A 21,717-nucleotide genomic window follows, 5' to 3' on the forward strand; every position below is an offset into this window, starting at 1 on the left:
CTGAAAAAACCACTCGTTACAACCAAGGTATGCAGCAAAGCATTTGTAGCCACAACACGCACAACCTTGAGGTGGATGGACTACAACAGCAGAAGACCCCACCGGGTACCACTCATCTCCACTACAAATAGGAAAAAGATTTGCACGAGCTCACCAGAATTGGACAGTTGAAGACTGAAAAAATGTTGCCTGGTCTGATGAGTCTCGATTTCTGTTGAGACAGTCAGGTGGTAGAGTCAGAATTTGGCGTAAACAGAATGAGAACATGGATCCATCATGCCTTGTTACCACTGTGCAGGTTGGTGGTGGTGGTGTAATGGTGTGGGGGATGTTTTCTTGGCACACTTTAGGCCCCTTAGTGCCAATTGGGCATAGTTTCAATGCCACGGCCTACCTGAGCATCGTTTCTGACCATGTCCATCCCTTTATGAGCACCATGTACCCATCCTCTGATGGCAACTTCCAGCAGGATAATGCACCATATCACAAAGCTCGAATCATTTCAAATTGGTTTCTTGAACATGACAATGAGTTCACTGTACTGAAATGGCCCCCACAGTCACCAGATCTCAACCCAATAGAGCATCTTTGGAATGGGTGGAACAGGAACTTCGTGCCCTGGATGTGCATCCCACAAATCTCCATCAACTGCAAGATGCTATCCTATCAATATGGGCCAACATTTCTAAAGAATGATTTCAGCACCTTGTTGAATCAATGCCACGTAGAATTAAGGCAGTTCTGAAAGTGAAAGGGGGTCAAACACAGTATTAGTATGGTGTTCCTAATAATCCTTTATCTGAGTGTAAATTGCTGCAAACTGTGACTCCCATCAATAATTAGAAAAATGCAGCTGATGCTTTACCACAGCACTTCTCAAAGTCCGGACTCCGTTCCGGATCCGGACCCGGAGTGAATTCAATCCGGACCCGCCTCCATTTCTATTTCAACCATAGACTGTAAAAATATATGGACGTAGTGTCCGTGACATCACCCGTAGGTTTGTGAAGAGCAGTTTTGAAGCCTAAAGTGGGCGGAGCCAACCGTCACCATTTTGGCAGCGCATCAACGCACGTCACTCCCGGATAAACAGAAATGGGCAAAGAGGCGGGATGAGCTCAGCGAGGAGCCTGGATGCTGAAACCTGAAACCTAGCTCCGCGTGAACGAGTTTGCTCAGGCTAAGCTAATGCTTTATGCTACTGGCCTCCCACTAAGTGACTAACAACAGCTGACTTGAAGTAAAGCCAAAAGTTAAAGTTCATGTTTTTGCCCTTCGAACTACTATTAAGACATAGCTAAAAGTGAGACTGTGTATCGTGATGCTGTATTATTCTGCTAGTTAAAGTGAGCTTGTGTTTCATGCACAAACATGGCATATCAGGCAGCGCGGCATTGCACATCAAGTTCATAGGAGAGCTTTATTCAGTCCATTTAAAAATTAGATTTTGGCTGCCTCTCAAATCGGTCAAACCACATTTATTACCTAAGAAGTTCAAGTAAATGCGCTAGAAATCCGTGCTCATTCAGGTGTGCATTCGTTTATTGCATGGACGGAAAGCTCTGACACCTCCAGGAATTTGCATCTGACGGTACATAAGCATATCTAACGTTAGTCTGTTCAGTGAGAGCAATGGTACCGCAGAACGAGTGTGGCCTCTATCTATAGACGTTTTACACGTTTTTAAATCTGGAATCACCACACAAAAGCAACAAAATTGTCAGACATCCATGAGTGCATGTTCACAGAGGAAAACAACAGAACAACAGCCCTGGTTGTTCTCTTGATACTCGTCAACAACGGAATACAAAGGCGTGGGCGAAGGTATAATGCGTGTATTAAATTGTATGAAATAATCCAGAAAAAAAAGCAAGAACAAGGCCGATATGTCCAGTTCAGCAGCTGGAATTAGCTGAGGAAGAAATGTGACGGCTGGCTAACAGCAGACAAACAGCTAGTGAGAGCGAGTGAGAGACCAACAGCAGCGGCAATCCACCTGTCAGTCAACGGAGTGGACCACGCCCTTAATTATGCAGAAATGTAAATATTAATCAACTAAAACGATGAGTTATAAAAAAAAAACATAAAATTAATGTTAATTTGTTATACATGTTTATTAAAACCAAATTTTGTAATTACCAATAGTTCCGGACCTTTGTCATTGATGAAAATTCTGATTTGGACCTTTGAATGTAGACTTTGAGAACCCCTGCTTTACCTAATAACATCGCAAAATTTTCAACCTCTGAACATTAGTTTGGGTGGCACTGGTCTTGGATGATTTTCTTCTCAGGGAAATTAAAATTAATCCGATCCTATCCCGAATGAGAGATGAAGGATGAGTAATTGATAGAGTACGAGTGGATAGGGGTTATTTAATTAGAAGAATAAATACATCTGAATTTGGATCAAATTGAGAACTCACTGCGGGATCGTGTTTGTTCTGTATAGAGCTCAGGGATGACAAGGCGGCACTACATCTCCCACAATGCACCGCAGGCTTCTCAGTGCTCTGGACACCTGTTGCTGCGAAGAGAGGAAGAAAGTGGATTTATATCAGATTTTTAAAGGGTTGAATTTAAAATGTTTTAGAGCAATTTTAGAGGATGTTTTAAGAAAGAGAGAGAGTGTGTCTTTAAGTTTGTGTCATGTAGCTCTGTTGGTAGACCATTGTGCTTGCAACATGTGAACATTTTGTAAACTGCTCTGGATAAGAGTGTCTGCCTAATGACTTAAATGTAAATCTGTGTTGGCAAGGATTTCTGTTAAGAAAATAGGTTACATAAGTTACAAAACAATTGAAGAATGTACTATTTATCTGAATGCATTGGGTGCTCAGAATAATAAAATGTTGACTGTGGTACAGTACAGAAAATCTTAATGGTACTTGGTCAATCAAAATGAAATAAGGGCTGTGTTAGCCCTGAAACATGTAAATCAGTTCAAAACATCTCTTTTTTTTACAATGAGTTCCTTATTTTATTGAAGTGACCAGAGGCATAATGGTAAATTTTCCTTGCTAAATGATATCTCCATTCTCAAGCAGTCTTCTGATGCTAGAATTTAGTCTTAAATTGGTAAACATCTATGATGTTACCATTGTAGGTATATATATTGTCTACACTCTGCGAAATTGTGGGTAGCATAAAAGTATGCTAAACCAGTTAACTGACATTTTAGACACATATCCTCTGAGATTTTAAAATGGACTGTGAAACAGGACTGTACAGACAAAATCTTTATAAACACAGTTTATTACTAATCTTAAGATGACTATGAAGTATAAGTTAATTACTTATATTTTTACAAATGCACCTGATTTTCCTGGAGTAACTATAATAGAAATCTACTGGATTGAGTTTTTTCTTATAAGTACTCAGGTCTTTTCCTGTTGGAAGTTAATAGGGGTCAATGCTGGTTGAGCCGTTGCTCTTCATTTTATTTCAGAAACGTTTACATTTGAGCTGTTAAAGGGATAGTTTGTCCAAAAATCATATTTCGGTGACAGTCTCCTTACCCCGAGTAGGTCCTTCAGGCACATAGTCATTTTTTTAAACAATCCATTATTCAGGTCTGTGGCAGTCAGTAATTAATTAGCGTTATTAGTATCGTACATATTCATGAATGGAAACTGTATGTTACCCTATCACAAAACTCCATTGCAAGCGGAAAAAACTACTCTAAAACACTCCAAACTAAGACAAGTGGTTTTGTTTATCTCAAAGAACATGTCAGTGTTGTATTCCTCCAAGTGAAGTTTTAATTTTCGCAATATAATTCTCATTTCAAATAAATGGATACTTCCTGTGTTTACCGGTCAGTGTTTTTCACAATTATCAATCCATGTGTTCGTTTGGGAAGAGTACGTGTATACACAGTAAACAAAAGTTAGAATTCACTAGCTAGAAAGCAAGTTACCTATTTCGTATTTGATTTTCACCTTGGACAGTCAAACTTTATTTGCTTGAGAGAGAAAGGCAAATACATATATATCATGTCTGACTCTGAATACGAGCAGAAATATTTTTTTGGGGGGGATATAGCCTTGTTCTAACTATCATACACAGATCATGAATTGACACAGATATCCGGAGGCAGTGTTTACTTGCAGAGCAGGATCCACAAGCAGTTGACATCGATACTTACAAACAAAGGAAATCCAGAAGTTCAAAGTTAATTTATCAAATGCATCGAATAACACAGTGTCATTCTGCACAATTAAATTAATGTGACATGGCACACATCTACGCAGTAAGAATTAAGAAATATATAAAGCAAAAATACAGCAAAAACCTGTCCACACACACTCAATCAAACAGACTCCAACCTCTCCACAATGGCCAAGACCAGAGAGCTGTGTAAGGACATCAGGGATAAAATTGTAGACCTACACAGGGCTATAGGCAAGCAGCTTGGTGAGAAGGCAACAACTGTGGGCGCAATTATTAGAAAATGGAAGAAGTTCAAGATGACGATCTCCCTCGGTCTGGGGCTCCATGCAAGATCTCACCTCGTGGGGCATCAATGATCATGAAGAAGGTAAGGGATCAGCCTAGAACTACACGACAGGACCTGGTCAATGACCTGAAGAGAGCTGGGATCACAGTCTCAAAGAAAACCATTAGTAACACACTACGTTGTCATGTATTAAAAGCCTGCAGAGCACGCAAGGTCCCCCTGCTCAAGCCAGCGCATGTCCAGGCCCGTCTGAAGTTTGCCAATGACCATCTGGATGATCCAGAGGAGGAATGGGAGAAGGTTATGTGGTCTGATGAGACAAAAATAAAGCTTTTTGGTCTAAACTCCACTCGTCATGTTTGGAGGAAGAAGACGGATGAGTACAACCCCAAGAACACCATCCCAACCATGAAGCATGGAGATGGAAACATCATTCTTTGGGGATGCTTTTCTGCAAAGGGGATAAGGATGACTGCTCAGGTACAAATTATAAGTTTTTTTCTTCTTTGGAAGTAATGTGTTTCGAGTGGTCCTATTTTGGTGACTTAATTTTGATATATGCTGCTGGACTATACATTCTTGTTGAAGTTTTTTTTAAGTTATAAGGGAGACACTGTGTTTTTTTGTTGTCCAATTGTTTTCATATGTGCCTGGAAATTCAAGCAACCCATGTTTACTATTATAATAAATGGATAAGCTAAATCAAAATGACATATTCCACAGGCATACATTTTTTTTATGTTTCAAAACTGTACCATACCGTGACACCAATGCACTTTTTTGTACCGAACCGTGAGTTTTGTGAACCCTTTCACCCATAGTGATTACACAGAAAGTGTGACAATCATCTCTATAATCAAAATAATAATAAATAAATAATCTTTCACCTAATGTGAAACTTTCTAAACAAGCGAATGGGACAGATAATATAAATTCTTGCAGCGCACGTAAGGTCCCCCTGCTTAAGCCAGTTGGCCAATGACCATCTGGATGATCCAGAGGAGGAATGGGAGAAGGTCATATGGTCTGATGAGACAAAAATAGAGCTTTTTGGTCTAAACACCACTCGCCGTGTTTGGAGGAAGAAGGATGAGTACAACCCCAAGAACACCATCCCAACCATGAAGCATGGAGATGGAAACATCATTCTTTGGGGATGCTTTTCTGCAAAGGGGACAGGATGACTGCACTGTATTGAGGGGAGGATGGATGGGGCCATGTATTGCGAGATCTTGGCCAACAACCTCCTTCCCTCAGTAAGAGCATTGAAGATGGGTCGTGGCTGGGTCTTCCAGCATGGCAATGACCCGAAACACACAGCCTGGGCAACTAAGGAGTGGCTCCGTAAGAAGCATCTCAAGGTCCTGGAGTGGCCTAGCTAGTCTCCAGACATGAAACCAATAGAAAATCTTTGGAGGGAGCTGAAAGTCTGTATTGCCCAGCAACAGCCCCGAAACCTGAAGGATCTGGACAAGGTCTGTATGGAAAATCCCTGCTGCAGTGTGTGCAACCTGGTCAAGAACTACAGGAAACGTATGATCTCTGTAATTGCAAACAAAGGTTTCGGTACCAAATATTAAGTTCCGCTTTTCTGATGTATCAAATACTTATGTCATGCAATAAAATGCAAATTAATTACTTAAAAATCATACAATGTGATTTTCTGGATTTTTGTTTTAGATTCTGTTTTTAGACTTCTACATGCTTTAAGTGGGAAAACCAGCAAAATCGGCAGTGTATCAAATACTTGTTCTCCCCACTGTACATAAGTGTAAACTAGTAGCAATTTAAAAAAGCTAAGTGAAGCAACTTATCTTCACATAGCTTGTTGAAGTTAAAGTTCACACTCACCTCTGACATCACTGCCGAAGAACAGAAGCTGTGTATGGGGGCTATAGGAAATAGTTTGCTAGTGCCAGCCAATTCTGCCGACTGTTTTGTCAGTGTAGAGTTAAAAATAATCGATGCTACAGTGACAGATTACTGAATGTAGTTTGAAGTGTTTTAGAGTAGTTTTCCACATGCATTGCTGCTTTGCAATAGCGGTACGAAATATTTCCATTGCTAATAATGCTAATTACACTAATTACAGACTGGGACAGAGCTGAATAATGGATGGTTTGAAAAAATTACTCTATGGGCCTTCCGGAATATCTTTTGTTGAGTGAACTTTGAGAAAAATATGAATTTTAGCTGAACTATCCATTTAAAGGTCTGGTAAACTTGTTCAAATTAAAACCCAATGTTTTGCCTCCCTATTCTCTTCACTAATATCCTTTGTATGCGAAAAATGCATATATAATATGCATAATAGAATAATAATGATAACTTTAATGATAATATTTAAATAACTTTCATACAAGAAATGCAGCTCAAAGTGCTTTACAATATAGAAATTACAAGCATAGAGTGCTTCACAATAGGATTAAGAGGAGCAAGAGAGGGGGAGAGAATAATGAGGTGGGAACAAGAAGGAATGCGCAACAAAGTAAGTTGCTAAAAATGTGGCTAAAGTGAAAGATATAAATAAAAGTAAAATTATATCTAGGAACATGGACAGGAGTCTCACTCCTATAGCCTCAACATGAGATAGGGTGCAGGTCAGGCCGCAGGCTGTTAGCCAGCCTGCTAGCATAGTGGAGTCTGTCAATAGCATAGCCAGAGTAGTTAGTACAGCTTTACCTATTGCCACTGTGACTTGTTCCAGGCTGAGAAAAGTTAAACAAGGTAGTGCTAACAAAAACAAATGTATTAAGATAAATCCTCCCTCCACCTCGGTTACAAATAAAAATAAAAATGACTGTATCACCTCGCATCTCAAAATGGGACTCCTAAATGTTAGATCCCTTGCTCCAAAGGCAGTTGCAGTAAATTAATTAATCTCTGATCATAAACAAGATGTTATTGGTTTATGTGAAACGTGGCTAAAGCCTGATGAATTCATTGCTTTAAATGAGGCCTCTCCTCCTGGCTATACTAGTGATCGTATCCCTTGTGCGTCCCGAAAAGGAGGGGGTGTCGCTAATATTTATGACAGTAAATATAAACTTACTCTCAAACATATCACAGAGTTTCATTCTTTCGAAGTTTTACTCATGAAAACTAGGCCGATAAATCATTTTACATAGCTACTATTTATAGGCTCCCCGGGCCATACACATTGTTCCTCAATGAGTTTCCAGAATTCTTGTCTAACCTTGTAGTCATGGCAGATTGTATTCAAATTTTTGGCGATTTCAATATTCATATGGAAAAGTCCAATGATCCTCTTCAAAAAGCCTTTGAAGCCATAATTGACTCAATGGATTTCATCCAACATGTCTCAGGTCCAACACATTGCCACAATCATACCTTAGATTTAATCCTGTCACGAGAAATAGATATTGTAGATCTAATAATTTACCCCCAAAATCCTGGATTATCGGATCACTGTCTTATTACATTTACCGTTAAAACAAGAAGTCCACTTGCTTCACAAACAATGAGTTTCAAAAGCAGTACTATAAATTCTTGGACTACAAATAAATTCCTTGATATTCTTACAAGTTCGCTCATTAACGACAGAATAAATAAATCTGTAAACGATCAAATCGAGGATCTAAACTCAATACTGCGAAATACATTAGACACAGTTGGTGCAAGAAACTTGCTCCCAGGTACACAGACAATACTAGAGGCCTCCAGAAAATTGGAGTGAAAGTGGCGCTCCACCAAGTTGGAAGTATTCAGACTAGCCTGGATAGACAGTACACTACAATACCAAAAATCACTCACGTCTGCTCGTTCAGCTTATTTCTCCAACCTGATTGAGGTGAACAAGAACTATCAAACATTTCTCTTTGATACAGTTGCAAAAAGTTAACAAAAAAGCAAAGCTCAACAAGTGAAGTGGGTCTTCACTTTAGTTGTAATGAATACATGAACTACTTTGATGAAAAGATCATCACCATTAGAAAACAAATAACTGACTCCTCCTTAAATAGTTATGGTCTTCAAAATCTCAGTTGTCCTAAAAATGTCCTGAACCTCCCTGATCAGGTGTCAATGGGGACACTTGAATTTTTTGATACCGTATCGCTCGACACATTCACTAAATTTGTAATGAGTTCTAAACCCAAAAACTGTCAGCTAGACCCAATTCCAACAAAATTACTTAAGGAGCTATTTCCTGCTAGGTCAGCCAATGCTGAAAATAATAAATTGCTTCCTTTCCTCTGGATGTGTACCAAACTCATTAAAAATTGCGGAAATTAAGCCTCTTCTAAAGAAATTCGAATCTGGATCCCAACATATTAAACAATTATAGGCCAATATCGAACCCCCCTTTCCTCTCAAAAATTTTAGAAACATTTGTTTCCCAACAACGGAATGCCTTCCTGAAGACCAATAACATTTATGAAATGCTCCAGTCCGGTTTCAGATCCCATCATAGTACTTAGACTGCATTCATGAAGGTAACAAATGACCTTCTAATGGCCTTAGACAAAGGTTCCGCATCTGTAGCTTCTTGATCTTAGTGCTGCTTTTGACACTATTGATCACTCCCTTCTCTTAGAGAGCCTGGAAACCCATGTGGACATGTTCTAGCCTAGATCTTATTTTTCTGAAAGATATCAGTTTGTTAGTGTAGATGGCATATCCTCTGAGAAGTATGCTTTGGTGTTCCTCAAGGCTCGGTTCTGGGCCCATTTATTGTTCTCACTATATATGCTCCCTCTGGGCGATGTAATCTGAAATCACAATGTACATTTTCACTGTTATGCTGATGACACACAGTTATATGAAGCATGGAGAAACCCCAAAATTAGCTACTTTGGAAGCATGCGTTTCAGATATTAGGAAGTGGATGACCGAGAACTTCTTGCTCTTAACCTTTTCACGCGTGAGTTTCAAATTCACGCGTGAGTCAAGATGGCGCCGGTGTATGTGGCAAGCCGTCTGCTGACGCCTGTATATTATAGTACGTTCATATCCATGTGGTTGCTGTTGGTATGGGGACAAATTGCATCAACTTTGTTAGTATATGACCGGCAAACACTTTTAAATTTACGCATATCCACCGAAGCAAGATGGGATCAAACACCTGCACGTTACTCACCTCCCCCCTTCCTGACGGAGCTACCGGTGGGGATATATCGGGTACCACCATACTATGCCCCGGTAAACAGACGTCGGAAGAGACGGGGTAAGCGTGGCGGCCTGACCGTCAGGCTCAGGTTCCTTCTGCGGACAAGCAGTAAGCGGATCACTGGGATTGATCGACCTGAGGAAGATGGGGATGGCCGCTCCTACACGTCGTGTGCGGGCGGGGACGACTATTTTTGGAATATACCTGTTCTAACAAGCGTGGGAGATCGGTGGATCTCTGCTGGACAGCGCTCGCCTCACCATCGCCGTCACGGCGTTTCGGCTCATCTGCTCCGACTGCTACGCAGGACATTGCGACAGGCAGAAGATCCTGTACAGCTAAGGATGGCTCTCATTAACGCGAGGTCGGTGGTAAACAAGACTTTTATTATCAGAGACTTCTTCACTGCTCGAGCACTAGATTTCCTATTTATTACTGAAACATGGCTTCCAAGTGGAGACTTAACCCCGTTCTCGGAACTGTTGCCGCCCAAATGTAAATACCAAAATACCCCACGCTCTGTAAAGAGGGGGGGCAGGTTGGCTACAATTTTTAAAGACTGTTTTAAATGTCGGACTATAAAAAAATCGGCCTACAACAGCTTTGAAGTACAGCTGCTTGTCCTAGACTCTAGTTCTCCTATTGCTGTTGCTGTGGTCTATAGGCCCCCAAAGCCACATAAAGACTTTTTAAATGAGTTTGCTGACCTCGTAGGAGGTATTATGTCAAACTTTGAGAAAATTTTAATTATGGGGGATTTTAATATTCATATATGTTGTCCCCAAAATTCAATTGCTAAAGAATTTATTAATTTAACTGAAGATTTTGACCTAGTGCACATATAAAGGGGCACACCCTTGACCTTATTTTTTCTCATGGGACACTGCTGAGTGAAATTGAGATATGCGAACATAGTTTCTCTGATCATAACCCTATCACATTCAATATGCCGCTAGCACTTAACCCTATAAATCTACATAAAACTGTCTTGAAGACACGTAGAATCACTGACGCTACTTCTACTACTTTTGCTGAAGCTTTTGAGGAGCTCTCAAACTACCCTGAATTTGCTTCACCAGATCTGAACCCGGACGAACTATTATATCATTTTAATTCCATTTGTAGTATAATTTTAGATGAAATAGCACCGTTAAAAACAAAAATCAAAAAACATCCTCTGAACCATGGGTAAATAATACCACCCGAACCCTGAGACAGATATGCAGAAGGGCCGAGAGGAAATGGAAAAGAGACAAATTACAGATCTCTTACGAGATGCTTAAAGATTATCTTTTTAAGTATCAAAATGAGTTGAGAATGGCCAAATCAAAATACTTCTCTACTCTCATAGATAAGAACCACAACAATCCTAGAGTTCTTTTTAAGATTATTAATAATGTCACAAATCCAGTTGTGTCCATCTACCCGAGTGAGTCAGTGGCTATGTGTGAGCGGTTTTGCTAATTTTTCATAGACAAGATAGCTGAAATTAGAAATAACATGCATGTGATCACTGGCGCCCCGGTAGGCCAGTTGAATTTCACCGGCAGGCTAAATAAGTTTATACCAATTACTATGACTTATTTAAATGACACTGTAAAGCAGCTAAAACCTACAGGATCACCATTAGACACTATCCCGGCACGATTATTAAAAAAAGTGTTTAATGTAGTGGGTACAACACTTCTACATTTGGTAAATAAATGCCTTGAGTTGGGAGTCATCCCTGAGTGCTTAAAACATGCGTCAGTGCAACCCATACTAAAGAGGCTAAATTTAGACCCATTTGACCTATCAAATTTCAGACCTATTTCACATCTACCATTTGTAACAAAAATTTTAGATAAAGTAGTTCTAAGTCAGCTCCAAACTTTTTTAAACGAAAACAAAATTTTTGACATATTTCAATCCGGTTTTAAACAATTTCACTCTACTGAAACGGCGCTTGTAAAAGTGCTAAATGACATTTTTATAGCCACTGACTCTGGAAACTCAGTAGCACTGATACTCCTGGATTTAAGTGCTGCCTTTGATACGGTAGACCACAACGTTTTATTATCTCGTTTAGAACACATAGTGGGCATTAAAGGCACAGTTTTAAATTGGTTTCAGTCTTATCTTACCAATAGGAGTTTCTCAGTTAACATTAGTAACCACCGATCTTCCTCAGCAAAATTAATGTGTGGAATTCCGCAAGGTTCCACACTGGCTCCGATGTTATTTTCTCTATACATGCTTCCTCTGAGTACTATTTTTAAAAAATATGACTTGAATTATCATTGCTACGCAGACGACACACAAATATATTTTCCTCTTAATAATAATCAAACACAGATCGCTGCTTGCCTTGAGGAGGTGAAAGCATGGATGTCGCAACATTTTCTTAGTCTAAATGAGAAAAAGACTGAGGTTATGGTGTTTACATCTTCCAGTCTACATAACACAACAAATATAAATCTTGGTACACTGACACCATATGTGAAGCCATATGTAAGAAATCTGGGAGTGGTACTAGATAGTGCCCTAAAGCTTGATAGACAGATCAATCAAGTTGTGAAATCATGCTTCTACCAGCTACGAACCCTGGTAAAAATTAAATCTATACTATCTAATTCTAACTTTGAAAAAATTATACATGCTTTTATCAACACAAGGCTAGACTATTGTAATTCACTTTATCTGGGGATCAATGAATCATCCATGAACCGTCTTCAAATAGTCCAGAATGCCGCTGCAAGAGCTCTGACGGGAACGCGGAAAAGAGATCACATAACTCCTGTCCTCAAGGCACTTCACTGGCTACCAGTCTGCCATAGAATTACTTTTAAAGTTTTATTACTAGTTTTTAAATCACTACACGGGATGGCTCCATACTACCTCAAGGACTTACTGACTGTTTATCAACCACCAAGAGCTCTTAGGTCTGCAAACCAAGGCCTTCTGGTGGTCCCTAGAACAAAACTTAAGACCAGAGGAGACCGAGCTTTCTCCATTGCTGCTCCTAAACTGTGGAATAGCCTCCCTGTTGAAATCAGAGCTGCACTAACCCTTGGCATTTTTAAAGTGAGGCTAAAGACATTTTTATTTGAGCTGGCATATGCAAATAATAGTTGAGGAAATTGTCCTGGTGCTGTGTATGTATTGTTAAATTCATCATGTGTTATTTTCTTTATTGTTATCTGCAGTTGTCTCTGTACAGCACATTGGTCTACGGAAGTAGTGTTTATTTGTGCTTTATAAATAAAAAAAAATTTAAAAAAATTAAATAAAAAATAAATATTACTTACCGACCCCCCAGCGTGAGTTTTTTCGAATTCTAAGAGCTGCAAAAGTTGGTTGATTTATAACTGTAGCTAGCTAGAAAACGTCAGCTAACCGCTAGCAAACGTCAGCTGCCCGCTAGCTAACAAATCGTGACCAGTAATTCAGTGCAGTGAAAATGAATAAACTATATAAAATGCATACAACGGGTAAGGTAACTTCTAGAAAGTTTTTGCTATGGTTTTGATCGGTAGTATAATTCATTTTTGTGTATTAGTGTTGGCTGTCTGTTGGTACGTAAGTAACACTTCTTGCCCCGATTTGAATGCTTTCTACCTGGTTAATATCAGAGTATGGTCTTGAAACAATTACAATCAGGAAATAAAGTTATAAACACTGTTTGAGCTAAATGTGAGTAAATAACAGCGCGGTCTGACCAGCCATTGTTACGTTACTTGTAGCTAGGCATGCTAATGGTGCGTTCTAAATATGACGTTCTAATCACACCAGTGTGATCGTACGCTTCAGGGACCACTCTAGTTTGATCACACTGGTGTAAACTCAAGAAAAACAGAAATGCTCGTTTTAGGACCCAAGAAACAAAGAGCGTTGTTAGCAGATCTCACTGTGAACCTCGATGGCTGCATGGTCGTATCCCAAAAAACTGTAAAAAACCTTGGCGTTACCCTTGACCCTGACCTCTCCTTGGAAGAACATATAAAATATATCTCAAGAGTAGCTTATTTTCATCTTCAAAACATAGCAAAAATCTGAAGAAATTGATGCAGAAAAATGTATCCATGCTTTCGTTACTTCTAGACTAGATTACTGCAATGCCCTTCTTTCCGGCTACACTGTCAAATCAATAAATAAACTTCAATTAGTGCTCTACATGGCCGCTAGAATCCTAACTAGAACAAAAAAAATGTAACACATTACTCCTGTCCTAGCGTCCTTACACTGGCTGCCTGTTAGGGTTAGGGCTGATTTTAAGGTTTTACTGTTAACCTATAATTCAATACATGGACTTGCTGCTACTTACCTTGCTGAAATGATCCAGCCATACATACCTACACGTAACCTACAATCACAAGATGCAGGCCTTTTAATTGTACCTAGAATTTTTAACGATCAGCCGGAGGCAGGGCCTTTTCTCATAGAACCAATTAAGGTTAGAAATGCAAACTCAGTGCAAACTTTCAAGTGTCTACTAAAAACTCATTTCTACAGCATGGTTTATAATTAGGTGTAGCCTGGCCCGGGGGCGTGAAGGTGACCAGTAGGCTTGATACTGTCCACCCTTGCTGTCTTGCCAGGTGGGTTCTCGTTGCCTTTCGGGGGAAGAGTCACTGGTTTGTTGTTGTTGTCTGTCTGTTGCGCACTTGTGCAATTGGGCTGTACTCTGCTGGCAATACTAGGCCCTTATTCAGGGTGGTTGCGGTTGGTGGGTGTCCCTTTGGTTGAGGCCTGGCAATGTGGGTGGATTGATTTCCTGCCTGTTGGGCCCTGTCCGGGGCCTCCCCCGGGTGGGGCCACAGTGTCGCCGGACCCCCCCATCTCAGTTCCTAGGTCTTATGCTGCTATACTATTGTGCTGGGGGATTGGGTCAGTTCTCCTTCCCCACTAAGTTTTCCTTCTCCACTTTAAATCGTTGTTGATATGATGAATGCATTTTCGGAATTTTCCCAGTCTTCTCCTGTTTTAAACTTTAGGAGGACATGAGGTCCTGGTCCTCACCTGCGGAGTACCTGGTTTGGGGGGCCCGTTGCTGTCCCTGTCCTTGTCCATCTGGTCATACTTCTGACCTAGTCTAAATTTAAATAGACTCTGGATTTAGCCCAGTTACATTTATGAATTATTCCAATTGGACTCTTAATATCTCACCCGGCACAGCCAGAAGAGGACTGGTCACCCCTCTGAGCCTGGGTCCTCTCTAGGTTTCTTCCTAAAATTCGGCCTTCTTAGGGAGTTTTTCCTAGTCACTGAAATTCAACACTACTGTTGTTTGCACCTTGGGGTTTAAGGCCGGGTGTCTCTGTAAAAGCACTTTGTGACAACTGCTGTTGTAAAAAGGGCTTTATAAATAAAACGTATTGATTGATTGATTGAAAATGTAACATGTCAAAAAGCACAGCAGTGTATAAGCGCAAGACAAGGTACATTAATAAAGAATGTCAGACCTGCATTAAGAAAGTCACAGCTAGTTAAATGCTAAAGTGAAGAGAAGTTTTTAGCTTACTTTTAAAAATATTTAGCAAACTGGCTTCCGTGATATATCTATAGGTAGTGTGTAACACAGTTTTGGAGCATAACTGACAAAAGCTGCATCCCAGATTTTCTTTCAGCTATTGCTTGGAACCTCCAATAAACCCGCAGTATCACGGTGTACTTGAGGGCAAATATTTAACAAAGGAGTGTAGCTTGGTTCTAACCCCTAAAGGCCTCGGTACCACTGCTCAGAAAATTAAGGGATCAATTAAATCACACACTGGGTCTCGATGAACGAAAAATGTTACAACTCAAAATTTTTGCTGCACATTGTGTAATTGGTTGAGGGCAAAATGACATTTCAATGGAAACAAAAATCACCAACCGATTGAAGGCTGGATTCAAATTCTCACTGAAAATCAAAGTAAACAATTGAAAACACAGGCTGTACCAACTTGCGTGAATTTCATCAGGTAAACTCAATGTGACTCAGTAGAGTGTATTGCCCCCATGTGCCTGTATCAATCAATCAATCAATAACATTTATTTATAAATTATTTTTTGCATTTTTCACAAAGTGCAGTTGTACAAAGTCCGGGCATGCTCCTGATGAAATGGAGGTAGTGTCCTGGGGTAACTCCTCCCAGACCTGAATCAGGGCATCAGTGAGCTCCTGGACAGTCTGTGGCGCAACTTGGTGGTGTCGGATGTACCAATACATAAGGTCTCAGAGGTTCTCATTGGTTTCAGGTCTGGGGAATGTGAGGACCAGTCATCATCATCTTCCTCCGCTTATCCGGGTCGTGGGGGCAGCAGTCTAAGCAGAGATGCCCAGACTTCCCTCTCCCTAGACACTTCCTCTAGCTCTTCCGGGGGGACACTGAGGCGTTCCCAGGCCAGCCGGGAGACATAGTCCCTCCAGCGTGTCCTAGGTCTTCCCTGGGGTCTCCTCCCGGTGGGAGGCGTGTCAACCAAGACAGCCCCACAACATCCAGAGACTTGAGGTACTCAGGGCAGATCTCATCCACCCCCAGTTTCTTGACTACCTCAGTGACTTCAGCCCAGGTGATGGACGAGTCCACCTCTGAGCCCTCAGCCTCTGCTTCCTCAATGGAAGACGTGACGGCGGGATTGAGGAGATCCTTGAAGTACTCCTTTCACCGCCCGACGACATCCCCAGTTGAGGTCAACAGCTGCCCACCTCCACTGTAAACAGCGTTGGTAGGCCTGATAGGACTCCTTCTTCAGCTTGATGGCATCCCTTACTTCCGGTGTCCACCACCGGGTTCGGGGATTGCCGCCTCAACAGGCACCGGAGGCCTTACGGCCACAGCTCCGAGCGGCCGCTTCGACAATGGAGGTGGAGAACATGGTCCACTCGGACTCAATATCTCCAGCCTCCCTCGGGATCCAGTCGAAGCTATGCCGGAGGTGGGAGTTAAAGATCTCTCTGACAGAAGACTCGGCCAGACGTTCCCAGCAGACCCTTACAGTACGCTTGGGTCTGCCGAGTCTGTCCAGCTTCCTCCCCCGCCATCGGATCCAACTCACCACCAGGTGGTGATCAGTTGACAGCTCCGCCCCTATCTTTTCCCGAGTGTCCAAGACATACGGCCGCAGGTCAGATGAAATGACAACAAAGTCCTGGTGCCACGTGCACTGTTGGACACCCTTATGCTTGAACATGGTGTTCGTTATGGACAAACCGTGACTAGCACAGAAGTCCAATAACTGAACACCGCTCGGGTTCAGATCAGGGGGCCGTTCCTCCCAATCACGGCCCTCCAGGTGTCACTGTTGTTGCCCACGTGGGCGTTGAAGTCCTCCACTAGAACAATGGAGTCCCCAGTCGGAGCACTTTCCAGCACCCCTCCCAGAGACTCCAAGAAGGTCGGGTACTCTGCACTGCGGTTCGGCCCGTAGGCACAAACAACAGTGAGAGACCTATCCCCGACCCGTAGGCGCAGGGAAACGACCCTCTCGTTAACCGGGGTAAACTCCAACACTTGGCGGCAGAGCTGGGGTCTATAAGCAAACCCACACCAGCACGCCGCCTCTCACCATGGGCAACTCTAGTGTGGTGAAGAGTCCATCCTCTCTCAAGGAGTGTGGTTCCAGAGCCCAAGCCATATGTAGAGGTGATCGGAACCTCTCAACCTCACACACAATCTCAGGCTCCTTCCCCGCCAGCGAGGTGACGTTCCATGTCCCTAGAACTAGTTTCCGTGTCCAGGGATCGGGTTGTCGAGGCCCCCGCCTACGAGCCCCAACCCCCGGGCCTGGCTCCAGGGTGGGGCCCCGCCTGCGCCATACCGGGCGACGTCACGGTCCTCAAAATGGTTTCCATCATTAAAGGGTTTTTGAACCGCTCTTAGTCTGACCCGTCGCCCACGACTTGTTTGCCTTGGGAGACCCTACTAGGGGCATATAGGCCCCAGACAACATAGCTCCTAGGGTCACTCGGGTACTCAAACCCCTCCACCACGTTAAGGTGGCAGTTCATGGAGGGGCAGTCAATGGCATCAATGCCTTCATCATCCAGGAACTGCCTACACACTCTAGCCACATGAGGCCTGGCACCTCCAAACCGGTCATGTTGGATGATGTTGTAGGCAGCATAACGTTCACCACGGTGTCTCCAGACTCCTTCAGGCCAATTCTAGTGTTCTCTGGTGAATGTCAATCGAGCTGCTCCGTGCTGGGCTGTGAGCACAGGTCCCACTAAAGGACATTCGGCCCTCATGCCACCCTCATGGAGTCTGTTTCTGATAATTTGTTTCTGACATGCACACCAGTAACCCGCTGGAGCTCATTTTTTAGGGCTCTGGCAGTGGTCCTCCTGTTCCTCCTCGCACAAAGGAGCAGATACCAGTCCTGCTGATGTCTTTCTATGGCTCTGCCCAGCTTTCCTTGTGTAACAGCCCATCTCCTGGTATCTCCTCCATGCTCTTGAGAACGTTCTGGGAGACACAGTCAATATTCTTGCGATGGTACGTATGGATCTTTGAGGTGCTGGATTACCTGTGCAACCTGAATGGGCTGCAGGTACCGCCTCATACCACCATTAGGACAAGGACACTAGCAAAACGTAAAACTAGACAACAATCAGTCAGGAAGGATAAGGAGAGAGTAATTATCTGTGGTCACCACCTGCAAAACCATTTCCTTTTTGGGGGTTTTCTTGCTGTTGCTTCTCCAGTGCCTGTTTTCACTTTTATTTCCACCAAAACAGGTGACGCTGATTCAAAATTGCTTATGCTTCCTAACTGGAAAGATTGATATCCCTGAGATTAATTGACTTGGTATTATACAGTGTTGATTACATGTTCCCTTAATTTTTTTGAGCAGTGTGTATATGCAAAGAAGCCATGGCTGCCTACAACAAAGCAATGTGTCTGTAAATTATTACAGAGACTGCTAGGAACTTTAGAATTTTACTCTCCACCATTGACCAGCTACTTAACACTGCCTCCATCCCCCACAGTTCTCTGCATCAAAATGTGATAAACCTGCATTATTCTTAAATGCCAAAATAACTACAATTAGAGCCAGTATTATTGCAAATTGTGTGAAAAAGACAGGGGAAAATTAACCTGAATTACATTACATTAACCACAATTTGCAAGACTGGTACTGGATGTAACTCCACCTCATTTATTTAACCTGTACCCACAGCATTTTTAAAGTGGTATTTGACAGAGTTTCAAATCATATCCTGAACGTTACCAAAACATATTTTCAAACTGGCATCTTCCCAGACGCCTTCAAAACAGCTGTTGTTAAATCCTTACCAAAGAAATCCAACGTAGATGATAACTCACTAACCAACTCTAGGCCGAAATCTAACCTTCCGTTCTTTAATAAAATACTTGAAAATATGCTGTGCAAATAAACTTCACTACAAATAAAGATTAGATTAGATCCAACTTTATTGTTATTAAACAGTAGGAGTACAGTACATCAAAATGCAGTTAGTATCTAACCAGAAGTGCAAACTCCTTTCTTGAAGAAAATAATATTCTGGAGGAATTTCAGTCAGGCTTTAGAACATAATAGAGCACGGAAATTGCTCTTACTAAAATAATCAGCGATCTCAGATTAAACCCCGATGGAAATAAGGTCTTAATTCTTATCCTTTTAGACCTTTTAGACTGAGCAGCATTTGATAAGGCTTACCATGATATCCTAATCAATCATCTTGAAAAGGTGATTGGTCTTTCTGACCGTGTGTTACGCTGGTTCAAAACACATCAAAGGGAGAACGTTTTACGTTAGTCATGCTACACTGTCACTCAGACAGGCAGAGCACACTACTTAAGTACTGGGAATATTCCTCTAGTCCTACACTTGTTTCCAATCACTGTTTAGTTCTGTTTATAATCTGTTGTGCACCCACCACACCTCAGATTATTATTTGTCTGTCGTTACCTGTGGTGGTGCACTTTGCAGGTAAAAGAGAGACTATTGACTACTATCATCCGTTTTGTTTGGTTTTCGTTTTTGCTTCACTTTTACACACTCAGGCTTTAAATTACGCCATGTCATGGATGGGAAAAGTACTGTGCCCGAATCATATGTGCCAAAGGTAATTTAATTTGAACTTTTGATAAATGTACATTTTAATTGTCACAGTTCATTTTAGTATTTCTCAAAGTTAAGAAAATGTTCTATTTGCATTTTAATTTGATTGACTAATTATTCATAAATTATATGTTGTGTGTTATATAACCAGATGACTACTCGGAGGCCAGAACAAAAATTATGGAATACTTCAACAGTGATACAGCAAGTCTCCATTCCCTCACACTAAGTGTCATAAGTCCTGACCCTTGAAAGACTTAAATTACTTTAATCGTTTAGAAAGCATGCCTGTTCAATATTTTTTTGCTAAGTTTGGTACACAAAGCAATTTTGGTTTCTTGCTGATGTTATTTAAATTGTATGTATATTGACTGGTCTTAATTTGAGCCCTAGCTGCTGGGCTCCACGACCTTGGTAAATGCTAATCTTAGCTTCCCCACAAGTCCCACACCTCGATTTTCTGCCCTAAACCCTTCAGGTATGAAGGGAAATGTACAGATGCTGGTCATATAATTAGAATATCATCAAAAAGTAGATTTATTTCAGTAATTCCATTCAAAAAGTGAAACTTGTATAATGTATACATTCATTCCACACAGACTGATATATTTCAAATGTTTTTTCTTTTAATTGTGATGATTATAACTGACAACTAATGAAAATCCCAAATTCAGTATCTCAGAAAATGTGAATATTACTAAAGACCAATACAAAAAATAGATTTTTGGCCTTCAGCTCTTCTGCATTGTTGGGTCTGGCGTATCGCATCTTCCTCTTCACAATACCCCATAGATTTTCTATAGGGTTAAGGTCAGGCAAGTTTGCTGGCCAATTAAGAACAGGTATACCATGGTCCTTAAACCAGGTACTGGTAGCTTTGGCACTGTGTGCAGGTGCCAAGTCCTGTTGGAAAAAGAAATCTGCATCTCCATAAAGTTAGTCAGCAGCAAGAAGCATGAAGTGCTCTAAAACCTCCTGGTATACGGCTGCGTTGACCTTGGACCTCAGAAAACACAGTGGACCAACACCAGCAGATGACATGGCATCCCAAACCATCACTGACTGTGGAAACTTTACACTGGACTTCAAGCAACGTGGATTATGTGCCTCTCCTCTCTTCCTCCAGACTCTGGGACCTTGATTTCCAAAGGAAATGCTACATTTACTTTTATCAGAGAACATAACTTTGGACCACTCAGCAGCAGTCCTGTCCTTTTTGTCTTTTGCCCAGGCGAGACGCTTCTGACGCTGTGTCTTGTTCAAGAGCGGCTTGACACAAGGAATGCAACAACTGAAACCCATGTCTTGCATGCGTCTGTGCGTGGTGGTTCTTGAAGCACTGACTCCAGCTGCAGTCCACTCTTTGTGAATCTCCCCCACATTTTTGAATGGGTTTGGTTTCACAATCCTCTCCAGGGTGCGGTTATCCCTATTGCTTGTACACTTTTTCTACCACACCTTTTCCTTCCCTTCGCCTCTCTATTAATGTGCTTGGACACAGAGCTCTGTGAACAGCCAGCCTCTTTAGCAATGACCTTTTGTGTCTTGCCCTCCTTGTGCAAGGTGTCAATGGTTGTCTTTTGGACAGCTGTCAAGTCAGTAGTTTTCCCCATGATTGTGTAGCCTACAGAACTTGACTGAGAGACCATATAAAGGCCTTTGCAGGTGTTTTGACCTAATTAGCTGATTTGAGTGTGGCACCAGGTGTCTTCAATATTGAACCTTTTTACAATATTCTAATTTTCTGAGATACTGAATTTGGGGTTTTCATTTGTTCTCAGTTATAGTCATCAAAATTAAAATAAAAAACACTTGAAATATATCAGTCTGTGTGGAATGAATGTATACATTCATTCCACATACGTTTCACTTTTTGAATGGAATTACTGAAATAAATCAACTTTTCGATGATATTCTAATTATATGACCAGCACCTGTATATTTTTACACTCATCAGTCAAGAAGAATGTTTTGACCTTGATGCCATGGTTACCGCTCTCATACCTGATGTATTGTTTTTACATCAACAGACCTCTTGGAAAATACTTTGAACTAGAGTCTGCCTCTCTTATGTTCTTTGC

General features: G+C 41.5%; 1 protein-coding gene across 6 annotated transcripts in view; it reads right to left on the reverse strand.

Annotated features, from left to right (window-relative positions):
• si:dkey-9k7.3 (circularly permutated Ras protein 1) overlaps window positions 1-21,717 on the reverse strand; it is a 110,765-nt gene that overhangs the window by 84,077 nt on the left and 4,971 nt on the right. For 4 of the 6 annotated variants that reach the window (XM_013133064.3, XM_013133061.3, XM_013133063.3 and 1 more), the window contains exon 5: window positions 2,426-2,526. The exons of 1 other annotated variant lie outside the window; for it this stretch is intronic. In XM_013133064.3, the coding sequence (XP_012988518.1) occupies window positions 2,426-2,526 (101 nt within the window). The remainder of the gene's footprint in view (window positions 1-2,425; window positions 2,527-21,717) is intronic. One more of the 6 variants, XM_013133062.3, reaches the window with a different exon arrangement.

The sequence above is a fragment of the Esox lucius genome, chromosome 22 (genome assembly GCF_011004845.1).
Source record: "Esox lucius isolate fEsoLuc1 chromosome 22, fEsoLuc1.pri, whole genome shotgun sequence".
Classification (NCBI taxonomy): Eukaryota; Metazoa; Chordata; class Actinopteri; order Esociformes; family Esocidae; genus Esox; species Esox lucius.